We start from the raw sequence: 12,665 nt of genomic DNA, 5'->3' as shown, positions 1-12,665 counted from the left end.
GAAGCTGCATTGGGGAATTTTTGAGAAAACAAGGCGGTTTAAAATTGTAGCATGAAATTGCCTGACTCGCTGATTTTCTCTGTAAGTGGCTAACTAACATACCTAATAGGTGAAGTTATTTAAATGCAATATGATTTTACATGGCATCACGAGAATGCAAACACTCACTGTAAGTATGAGCAAAAAATTGACAGATTTATTCAGGCTCTACATGCACACCATCACAGGCAGGAAATTCACCCTGCAAGCCAAAAAGATCACCTAGCCACTATGTTTAAAATAGCCGTAGCAGTAGTAATATGAGCACAGATGTCAGTTTTGAATATAAACTTCATAAATTGTTAATGACGAGTGTTATCACAGCTTGCAGATCACACTGGTGACTACAGATCTGATATTCATCAATTAAACATATAGTGGTTAAGTGTCATTTTTTTATCATCAGAATCTTACAACTAGCTGCCTGGCTTGCTGACTCTTGGAAAGAAAAAAATATATTTAAATCCAACAAAATCGCATTACTGTGGCGCCACTTAGGCTAGTCTACTTTTTGACACCAAATTGTGAGATCGAGAGCCCCCATGAGTGAAACATGGTAGACGAGACTTGCCAAAATGAAGATGTGGCCGTTTTTACGCCAGGCGCACGATCGCCTACCTATGAAAAGAGGGTCCTAAATGTTTATGATTATGATGCACATGCCCAGTTCAAGTTACACGTGTCCATTATCTCGCTACACAAACATCTATCAGATTGACTTGGACAAAGCAAAATTACAGCGTTGATTGAACTAAAATAAAGATGTCCAATAAAACAAAAGTGTTGGTCTCAAAGTGTCTAAAATGCTGCGTAGCTCTTTTACTTTCCTCTTATCAAATATCAGATTCCCATCTTTGTAGCTTGAAATAGGTCTGTTTCTATTTCTGGCTTCTTTCAGGTATAAATACAAGTGCAGTATGATGTCACTGTCGCTATTAAAATCAGTGACCTTCGCTTTCCCTCACAGCTTTTTAGAGATACAGTACACATATTAAACCCTTGACACACAAAATACCCTATTCCAGGGGTGTCCAAACTTTTTCATTTGAGGGCCACATACAGAAAATCAGAAGGACGCAAGGGCCACATAATGTTATGAAGAAAAATTTTGTTTAGTCCTAAAAATTGTACAAATAATTTATTTGTGCTTTTGCATATTTAGAGAAATGCTACAGTATATAAACCAATTTATTTGTAATATGGCAGTCAGGTTATCGTCAGGATTTTTTCATTTTAGTTTTTATTTAGTTTTGAGTTTTGTTTTGTTTTTTAAATTTAGTTAGTTTTAATTAGTTTTCATTGTGGTTCTGTTAGGTTTTTTTTATATTAGCTTTAGTTCTTTAATAAATGCTTAGTTTTATTTTTTTTAATGTGTATTGTGCGTAATATTTTATTTTTGTTTGTTTTATTTTAGTTAGTTTTGTAAACATAAAATGTAGTTTCAGTTAGTTTTCTTTTTTTTTTTTAAAGCATCTTCTTTTTTATTTTATTTTGTTAACAAAATTGTTTTTTTGAATTTTAGTTTTTTCGTTAGTTTTAGTTAACTAATAACCTTTAATAGCACCTGTGTTTTTCGACACCCTCCCTTCTTACTTTGACCATCTCCAAACATTTTTATTTTTATCTTATTTGAACTGAGTCAAATGCCATTTTTAGCACATGTCGCGGGCCACTATAAAATGGACCCTGGGCCGTAGTTTGGACACCCCTGATCTATAGTGACGCATGGTATGACATCAAACCTGCATCAAATCAGGGGTCAAGTCCAGCAAATGAGGATCCTTGATGCACTGGTTCCTGTTCCAAGAGAAATTTACTGTTTTTATTTTATTTTGTTAACGAAATTGTTTGTTTTTTTTATTTTTGTTTTTTTGTTAGTTTTAGTTAACTAAAATAACCTTTAATAGCACCTGTGTTTTTCGACACCCTCCCTTCTTACTTTGACCATCTCCAAACATTTTTATTTTTATCTTATTTGAACTGAGTCAAATGCCATTTTTAGCACATGTCGCGGGCCACGATAAAATGGACGGCGGGCCGCAAATGGACCCTGGGCCGTAGTTTGGACACCCCTGATCTATAGTGACGCATGGTATGACATCAAACCTGCATCAAATCAGGGGTCAAGTCCAGCAAATGAGGATCCTTGATGCACTGGTTCCTGTTCCAAGAGAAATTTACTGTTTTTATTTTATTTTGTTAACGAAATTGTTTGTTTTTTTTATTTTTGTTTTTTTGTTAGTTTTAGTTAACTAAAATAACCTTTAATAGCACCTGTGTTTTTCGACACCCTCCCTTCTTACTTTGACCATCTCCAAACATTTTTGTTTTTATGTTATTTGACCTGAGTCAAATGCCAGTTTTAGCATATGTCGCGGGCCACTAAAAAATGGACGGCGGGCCGCAAATGGCCCCCGAGCCGTAGTTTGGACACCACTGTCCTATGCCACCCTCCAGGCCCCGCCTCTTTCCCACCTCTGAGACACTCCTCAGTTCAGAGAGGTCATTGAACACAGGGTGGTGGTGGAGTGGGGGTGCACGTGTGTGTTTTTAATGCTAATGTGGGAGGAGGTAATGAGGACAATGAGAGAAGAACAAAGAGGAGGCCCTATGATTGGGGATGTGCGCCACACGGACAAGAGGGGCAGCGAGTGACTGAACCGTGCCACAAATGAGAACAGTAACCCCGTTTGTTGTGCCTCAATAAGTTCTATTCTTTCACTGTAAAGTGATCACAAATACCATCAGGCATTGCTATTGTTTTCAGGAGCAAGTGTGTAATTGTAATGATCAAAGGCAGATTTTTGGTATTTAAATTCTTTTACTATATGCTGTATTCTCTGAAATTTTAATTCAACTTCTGTTGTCGTCTGTGGATTGATCTTATGTTAGGTTGCACTGCAACATCCTCCTTGTGATCAAATCAAAGTACAGTACATTAAAGTAGAGTGCAGTGCATTAGCTATGATGTTGCTATGCACATATAAAGGTAAGACTAAAGGAACTTTACTATTATTTTATTGTTCACATACAATTATGAAGAAAAATCTGCTCTATTGAGTTTATCCCTTAGAAGCTGTAGGCAGCCAGATCCACCACACCAGCATCTACTGAAACTGAAACTGAATTTGCTTCTCCCACTGGTCGCTCAATGAGCGGTGGCTGGTGTTTGTGGCTCTCACTCTGCTTCATCTATCCTTCCATCCTTCCTTGAGTCTTTCCTCTGGTCACTTGCGTTCTCCCTTATGTGTTGGAATTTAGATGTTTGTGGAGTTGGTGAAAGATTCTGGTTTTTGTAACTCTGTGGGTGGTAGGGATGTCTGGTTGGTGCTGGATTTCACTTTGTTTCATCTTTCTTTCCTTTGATCCTTCCTCTGGCCTCCTGACAACTTCACGACTCTGCAGACCAAAACCAGATCTTGATAGCACCCTGGTCAATGAAGCTAACTGGATATTAACCTTCTAACCACTTTAAAACAACCATCACTGCAAACGGGAGGACTGGCTGACTCCAAACTGCAATACCACTGTTGATCACTCTATTGTGCCCAATTTATGATCATGAACTAGAAAATAGATGAATAGAAAACTGCCACTAATTTCAGGCAATTTTAGCTATTTAAGTCTTTCTTTTTAAAATTATCTGTTATCGTTTTTTGGGGGGGAATTTTATATATCAAAAGTACTAATGTTACCAGTAATTGGTTTCAGTATTAGTGACTACACAGTAAAATCTATAGTGTAAATTTGACTCTATTTAGATGGGGAACAAATAGACTCAGTTTTAGCGTAAACTAAGATTTACACGAGGAAGAGAGCAAAGTTTAAAAAAAAATAATAATAAAATAAATGAAATTGACTCAAGGGTTGAGGTACGAACTCATGCCCTTCACCTTGGGAGTCTGCCACACTACCACCTGAGCTATGCCCCTCCTACTGTTTGCTTTTCTCCAAGAGACCAAATACATCATTTTTGCTCTCTTGAAGTGGAAGATTCCATGCAATCATGGAATCAGCTGCAGCTGATATGAGCAATCTACTAGCAGAAGTAACGCAGGAGCAGCGTGGCTCAGGGAGTAGATTGGCTGTCTCCCAAGCTGAAGGTTGTGAGTTTGTTCCTACCTTGAGTCACTTTTATTTTCTACTTTTCCATTTTTTTTATTTTATTTTACTCTCTTCCAAGTGTAAATGTTACTCTAAAACTGCGGACTCATGAGTTAAGTACTCATACTGGTATCAGTATGGAAAATAAACGTGGTACCAAACATCAAATAACACAATCATTTAATCAATTATTTGGTGCATTGTTTTATAGTGCTTTGTGATTTCTGAACAGTTTGTTCCGAAAACAAAAATACTTTTCAATGTACATTAACTTAACTTCTGCATTTGTACCACTGGTGATATTTTAGAGGACAGTAAGCGTTTCTATTTGTGCAGATAGTAAACCTTTATATATAGATTATAGATAGTGACATGTAATGATACAATGACACATTGTGATCCATCCAGTGTATGAAACTGATTAGAAAAACATACAATGATAGGTATGCATAATATTGCACATTGAAAGTCATAACAGAACTTAGAATTGACGATGCCTGTCCTCTCCTGTGCTGGCGCTGATCAAGGATCAGCAGTAATTGACCTGGATTTTCATGCCAAGGGTTCTAAACCTGCAGGCCTGTTCAGCTAAGAGGCTCGAAGCAACATCTGTGTGACTCTGAGATATAATTGTGATAAATTCATCCACAATTTGATGAGAGAAACTTAAAGAGGAACAAGATCATACTTTAATCTATCATATTTGTGTGTTTCATACTGAGACAATGCATACTAATCCTCTCCAAAACACATTATGCGCATGCGAGATTACACATGTCATACCCACTGCATACAGTATATAATCCACCCATGTTGTGAACAATACAATATGCGGTACTCGTGTTGCTTTCAAAGCAGCCTTAGGAGCAGCGAGTCAGCAAATTATACATTGATTAAATGCTAATATTACCTCTGTGCATTTGATATAGCACTCATTCCCTTGGCACTTTTGCATGCTGCTGAGAACAGCAGTCTCCAGAGGACCCATAACACCACAACCCCCCCAGTATTGTTCCTGTGCGGCAGATGTAGCCAATTTGTGACGCACACAAAATATCCCTCTTTGTCAAACTTAAGAAGCAGAACTGAAGGGAAGACGGAATCCCTTAAATATGTTACTAATACATACGTTAAAGACAACTATGGATCAACATAAGAAAAAAATAAACACATTTGGCATCAGGACTGTAAATTGATCCTGCCAGTTTGGCCAAGCATAATCACCAAGACAAGTGCCAATGTACTTAAGCCAAGAGTAGACACACACACAAGCACGTATATACCATATCTAGGTTAACTTTGTCTGGCCAATCTGCTCTGCTTTCTGCATCCTTAATCTCTTCCCCTGCATTGACTCAGAGGGAGGCGCAGCCCGTAATGCGATAGGATTCTCATTTCTTTGCATTCGCTGTGAACAATGAAGCTTGTAAACAACAATGAATGAAATTGGAAGGTGTAACAAAGGGTGTTGCGTTTGAGTTTTGTTTTGTATTCATAGCGATTGTTTGAGTTGGTCACATTTGTGAGGAGTACTCACTTGCAATATCCAATGGCACGTGATCAATGATACTTTGCTATTGATTACATCAATATTTTCTCTTTCGTGTGCAAATAGTATTACAAAATCATCCATGAGTAGGTTATTACATATATGTTACTACACTGTTGGTGAAACAGTCTTATAATAGTCAGTCAATCAACATCAAAATATACTAAAATCAACAACTAAGCACCAAATGACCTCACTTTTAAGGGTATCCTCTTACTTGTTTATAAATGGTTTACAAACAGGATATTTAGTAACAGCAATAGTAACTTCCTGGTTGTCGAATATTCACTTTTTTGACCCTCTGTAAATGGTATTACCCAATTAATAGGGGACTTAACCAAGGGTAGAAAATAGTGACTTGTAGAAGTGATAGGTGATTATTGTTTATGTATTTTTGAGAAACTTGTTTTTCCAATCAGTGCACATTAGTGACTGATTATCGAAATATTTTCCTATTGTCATGAGAGCAAAAATTAATTGAAAACTACAACAACACCACTATATAATTTTTCCTCACATATTATAATATTAACAAGTATTGATTTTATTCAAGACTCCACTCAAAGCCTATATTGATCCCGTGCAGGCTGAGCTACATTACTGGAACTATAAGCATTGATCAGCCGGTACTATTGGGGGTGAAACCAGCACATTGATCCGGCGTAACGAAGAGAGAGATTAGACTGACGTGAAAGAGGACGCTGAGCTCCAGCTGCATCCAAAAGGGCATTCCCATCTTCCCGGGTGTGTGTGTGTGTGTGTGTGTGTGGGGGGGGGGGGGGGGGGATCCATCCTCCTCCCCCATGCTTTCTTCCCCTCCATTCTGCTCACTGGAGCATGTATTAGTATTGTTTCCCTCTCACCATGTGCTCCTCTCTCAGAGTGAATGAGCCTTGAGTGGTGCAAGGCACCACCCAAAACAACAGTGTAATTGTACCGCCCAGCTTCCTACTCAAAACTCAAAAATCCATTTGCGTTCAATATTTTGCAGCACCTGCAGCTCGTTTGTTTTGACCTTACGCCACAATTTGTACTATATTTGTCATCAATTGCGCACGTGTCAAGCTGTGATGAATGACTCCAATGCAAGCACAAGGCTGAGAGGTCCCAGCTGCCTCAGCAGCCAAAAAATATCAAACACTGACCACTGCTATCCGCCAGACTTTGACGTGAGGGATTGCAGTTATAGCCGATGTCTAAACATCCTACATGGAAGCAACTGATGCATCAGCCACTAAAACTAAAACTATAAATTCAACTTGAGAAACCAAGAAGGTCCTGTAGCATAACAACACTTTCTTAAAGTGCACAGTAAATCTATTCAAGGTGGGGTAAAGAGTTAGGGTTACAGGATATGATTAAGGAACAAGTTTAGCAGCTTTCTTGCATGTTGTGATGGCAAAAAAAAAAAGTCTCTATATCAATATTTGACAAAAACTGATATTTCATCAGCCTGCAAAACATACCTGTTTGCCAAATGTAGGTGGGTTTAATTCCCACTGCTGGTTGTGCATCCAGTTCCCAGATAGAGAAAAAGAGCAGCGCTAACCTCCAATGCAAGGGTACCCTTTTCAGCACCCCCAGTTCCCCAACAGCTCTGCTGGCCAGCTCCATGGCCACTGCCACTGCACAGCAGGCGCTGTAGTTCCCAATGCAGTCAGGTGGATACAAATAAGAAGCCACGAGGTGAAGATGAACTCAAGTGCACGCGCCTTCTTATGATTCGCTTTTGTCCGCCCCGGCGTATCCAAGGTGGGGTAATCCCGTTCGATGCAGGAACGAGGACTTCCACTCGCGCTTCTCTGGGTCTGTTTCAGTCCTGGCTCCGTAATGAGTGTGAATGATGTTTGGCACCAATAACAGGGAACAATAGATCTCTAAAGCCAGCTTGATGCTGCTGTATGCCGGATTGATGCAGCGCCTCCCTCCCTCCTTGCCTCCGTCCTCTCTCTCTCTCTCTCTCTCTCTCTCTCTCTCTCTCTCTCTCTCTCTCTCTCTCTCTCTCTCTCTCTCTCTCTCTCTCTCTCTCTCTCTCTCTCTCTCTCTCTCTCTCTCTCTCTCTCTCTCTCTCTCTCTCTCTCTCTCTCTCTCTCTCTCTCTCTCTCTCTCTCTCTCTCTCTCTCTCATATATATATACATACACACCACCCACTACTCTCCTTCCTCCTCCCGCATCATCTTCTTCATATCCACTCCAGTCCAAACAAACGCAAATGTTTTATTTTTGAAAAGACGCGATAGTGTAAATACTGAAAATGTATTATTGCTACTCCTATATTTCTAAACTGATTCAATCCATTCCAACTTCCTCATGTAAAAAAAAACAAAAACAAAAAAACATTATTTTTGTCAGTCCAACTATTCAGTTTTATGTCCAAATATTCGGATTTGTGACAGTGACATGACGGCGACAATATTGTGGTAGTTTTAATATCGTGATATCACGATATTGCCGTTATTGTTACATCCCTATGAATTGAAGCAAATTGAATCATTCATTCCACTTTAAAATGTACCGTCCTTGAATCGTATCACCTTCATGTATTGAGATAAATATGGAATCGTCTTCAGAGAAAGATTCACGCCCCTACGTTCTACTATTCCCCTGTATTCACAAAGTTTTTTTTGCTGTACGTAAATGCCAAAAGGCAAGACTGCTGACATACCATTTGTGATGTTTTGTTTGTTGTGTGCCGAGAGATTTTCTAAGTTAAAATATGTGCTCAGGTTTATTAAAGGCAGGGGTAAATTCCAAGGGAATGTGCATGTTGTAAGAAATTCGCAAGAGTATCACAAGAGTATTCTGTATCTCTCTCTACCTTTGAAGTCAAGCAAATGCTTGGAAAAAGCCAGTAAAATATAAATGTTAACACTTGTATTGAAATTCAAATCTTTTTTGAGATACATCACATAAGTGTTGAGCTCCTTGGCGTTTATTTTGATTCCTTCCCTTCCCTATCAGGAACAAAGGGACTATAATCCAAGGATCATATCAAAGTAAATCATCCATTAAAAAAAGGGTTTGGCTAGGTGCAGTCCACAACTGGGATCATGCTTTGGCCTCATCGTGATGTCTCCATTGTTCCCCCTCCCCGACCCCCTTTGGTTTAAGACTAGTAACCAGATTGAGGTTTCAAAGCAGTGGGGGCATGCTTTTAGAGCCCCAAAAGTCCCACTTGAGTCTGTCTGCTTGTATACCCCAAAAGAGGATTTCACTGGGTTATTATTACACTCAATGTCAGTGCAATCTCTAGGTAATCACACAAAGAAATGAGGTCATGGTATCAGAGCAAGGTTTATATATTTGAGTATATTTACCTGCCAATATTCTGTGTGTTTTCCCAGAAGAGTGGAAGATGTTATAGGAGCAAAAAAGATACACTACCTACTTTTTATTTCCCATAGTGGATGCTCGGATGACCCCCAATCTTCTCCCCTCTGATGTTCTACAACACAACACAACACAACACAACACAACACAACACAACACAAGGATATGCTGAGTTAAAACTGCAACCACGCCTGATGTCATATGAGATATTCCCATCTGACATCTGTCTAAAAATTCTCAAAGGATAAATCCTGCAGACTTTGCTGGCTTTTTTTGCAACACAAAATAAGGACCTTATGCAATTCAGTGGTTTGTACTCTATGTAGAAAATGGTGGAAAATGGAGGAAATTTTCTGTAAGGTAAGGTACAGTGTTTTAATGTTTGTTTACCAGTGGCAAACCACTTTTTTTTTTCTTTTTTCTTTTTTTTAAACAATTTTTTAATGTTGTGAAATCTCCACGTTGTACCTTGGTTATAAGCGAAGTGCGCATTAAGTTTGCGCATGCACGAGGGAAAAAATTAGGCGACCAACTACCCTATCAATTTGAATGGCAGAGATTAGAGTGGTGACGATTTTTGCCTAACTATACACTTTAAAGCTTGCAAGTCAACTTCCCCGATGTTAGTAAACCACATGCTATGCATGTTAATAAAAAAAAAACAGCAAACAGCAGGGAGGGAATGGGACTGCTTCTGTGAAAATGGCTGGGAGTGAATGAGTTATTAATATGGCATAGGATTACACTCCTTGGTTTCACTGCTATAACTGTTCCCAGAGGGCAACAATAATGAGGACGTGATTTAAAAAAAAAGAAAAAAGAAAAAAGAAAAAAAAGTTCAACACATTTGCCCTCGTGTTCCCTGACTGTAGATAATAATGATATAAAAAAAAATTAAAACAAAAAAGACTGTTTTAGTAAAATGAATATACACAACTTACATTTGATAATGCTAAGAGATAAAAAATTATACTTTTGCATTGCAGATGCAAGAAAAAATAAAAAACTATCAGAGAGGATTCTAAATGGAAATTGTAAGAGCCACTGAGGGACACTGGGCGACCTGAAGGTCGACAGCTGATGGTGAGACATTTATTTGAATTAATGTTATTGGAGCAGTGAGATGTCTATCAAATTATGACCACTAATCCTGATGCTGTATTTGCATGATGTAGGAAACTTACGTCTTCAGAATGTAAATCTTGGTTCCTTTTTGGAAATGCTTGATGCTCCCCTTAAAGTAATGATAATGCCCTGTATTGAGAGATTAAACCAGGGGTGTCCAAACTACGGCCCGGGGGCCATTTGCAGCCCGCCGTCCATTTTCTAGTGGCCCGCGACATATGCTAAAAATGGCATTTGACTCAGGTCAAATAAAATAAAAGCAAAAATGTTTGGAGATGGTCAAAGTAAGAAGGGAGGGTGTCGAAAAACACAGCAGCTATTAAAGGTTATTTTAGTTAACTAAAACTAACGGAAAAAAAATACATTTCAAAAAACTATTTCGTTAACGAAATAAAACAAAAACGAAGATGCTTTTTTATTAAAAAAAGAAAACTAACTGAAACTACATTTTAGGTTTACAAAACTAACTGAAATAAAGCTATAATTATAGCAAACATGCCCTTCGTTTTAGTCTTTGGTAATTAATTTAATGCATGAGCCTTTGGGGATGATTTTAAATGTGACTTTTAGTAGATTTATTTTGATATAAACTGGAATAATGTCGCACCCATGGTGTTTTTTAAATGTTGCGCACAAGTAATACACATTTAAAAAAAAAAAAAAAAAAAACAACTAAAACTAATACTGAAACTAAACTAAAACTAAGCATTTATTAATGAACTAAAACTAATAGAAAACTAACATGACCACCCTGAAAAATAATTAAAACTAACTAAAAAAAAAAAAAAACTCAAAACAAAAACAAAAAACTAAAATGAAAAATTCCAAAACTATAATAACCTGACTGCCATATTCCAAATAAATTGGTTTATATACTGTAGCATTTTTCTAAATATGCAAAAGCACAAATAATTTTTTTGTACAATTTTTGGGACTAAACACAATTTCTCTTCATAACATTATGTGGCCCTTGCGTCCTTCTGATTTTCTGTATGTGGCCCTCAAATGAAAAAGTTTGGACACCCCTGGTTTAAACCATATTTCTACCACAAACTATAATCCCAAATTACTTATTTCTGTACACTTAAAAATACAGCACACGTCAACAATTGTGAAGATGAGGAATTACTGTAAAACAATGAATATTTGACTGCACAGCAAAGCGCACGCTTACTGAGCATCAATAGTCCCTGGCCTCTCCTGCCTGCCGTTGATAAACTCCGCTGCCTCTGACCGATTTAGCAGTTACCGCTAGAATGGTGAGCGCGCCGGTGGTTACTGACCCGAAACCACTGGATCCATGTAGTGACAACATGAACTGCCTGTCGTAGATTGGTTAAGTGATGTTCTGCTGAGTTGATATTGCAGATTCCATTCCATAAAATAATAATACTATGAGAATGTGGAGCATTTTTTTGTAATCAGGATCATGCCAGAATTTGAGAATTGGAGGACAATTTAGGCAGCTAAAAATGTTTTGGAGACACACCAACTACATCTGAGCATGCATCAATAAAATACCATGGCAAGTTTGAATGGACAACATCCTAACCCTAGCAAAAAGTATGGAATCACCAGTCTTGGACGAGCACTCACTCAGACGTTTTATTCTGTAGATCAAACTCAGACAAAAAGCATGAAACAGTCGTAAGGTCATTCCAAAGTGCAACATCTTGGCTTTCAGAAACACTAAAAGAAATGAAGAAAAAATATTGTGCTGATCAGTAAATGTTACTTTTATAGAACAAGTGCAGGGCAATAAATATGGAATCACTCCATTCTGAGGAAAAAAAAAAAATAGAATCATGGCTCCAGCAAGGGAGATGTCTCTTGAGACCAAAGACAGGATTATCAAACTTCTTGAAGAAGGTAACTCTACACATATGGTTGCCAAAGATGTGGGCTGTCCACAGTCAGCTTTATCGAAGATCTCGACAACATGGGAAGGTTGTTAAAGTCAAGCGTACTGGTAGACCAAGGAAGACATCTAAGCGTCAAGACAAACAACTAAAGGCCATATGTCTTGAAAACAGAAAATGCACAACAAGACAAATGAAGAAGAAATGGGAGGAAGCTGGAGTCAGTGTATGTGACAGAATTCTGCAAAATCGCTTCAAGGAAATAGAATTTACATACAGGAAAGCTTAAAGGAAACAATCATTACTGAGGAAGCTTCAAGCCTATAGGTTTAATTATGCAGTGGTAAACCTTAAGGAAAGCTATTTGGCAAACAGTAAACAATGTGTATTGTTTAATGGCACACTGTGGAACATCGTTACACTTGAAACTGGTATTCCACGGTGTAGTTCCCTTGGACCTCTCCTTTATTCCATCTTTGTTCATGCTATGCCATACATATTAACAAATGCAGCTGTAATAATGTCTGCAGATGTTGACACCATGTATGTTGCTGCAGAAAGTATTAGCACTATTAATGGCTTGCTTCAAGATGAATTAGTGCAAGTTCCTAACTGTTTTAATGAGAGCAAGTTAAAACTTAAAGGGATAATTGATTCA

General features: G+C 38.1%; 1 protein-coding gene across 1 annotated transcript in view; it reads right to left on the bottom strand.

Moving 5' to 3' along the window:
• The window catches only part of LOC144006963 (thrombospondin type-1 domain-containing protein 7A-like), a 96,784-nt gene extending 89,157 nt beyond the window's left edge, over window positions 1-7,627 (bottom strand). The window contains exon 1 of the mRNA XM_077506127.1: window positions 7,159-7,627. Coding sequence (XP_077362253.1) covers window positions 7,159-7,306 — 148 coding nt within the window. The 5' untranslated portion in view covers window positions 7,307-7,627. The remainder of the gene's footprint in view (window positions 1-7,158) is intronic.
• Between the last annotated feature and the right edge of the window lie 5,038 nt (window positions 7,628-12,665).

Source organism: Festucalex cinctus, chromosome 19 (assembly GCF_051991245.1).
Source record: "Festucalex cinctus isolate MCC-2025b chromosome 19, RoL_Fcin_1.0, whole genome shotgun sequence".
Classification (NCBI taxonomy): domain Eukaryota; kingdom Metazoa; phylum Chordata; class Actinopteri; order Syngnathiformes; family Syngnathidae; genus Festucalex; species Festucalex cinctus.
This window is presented reverse-complemented; position numbering and strand designations above follow the sequence as displayed.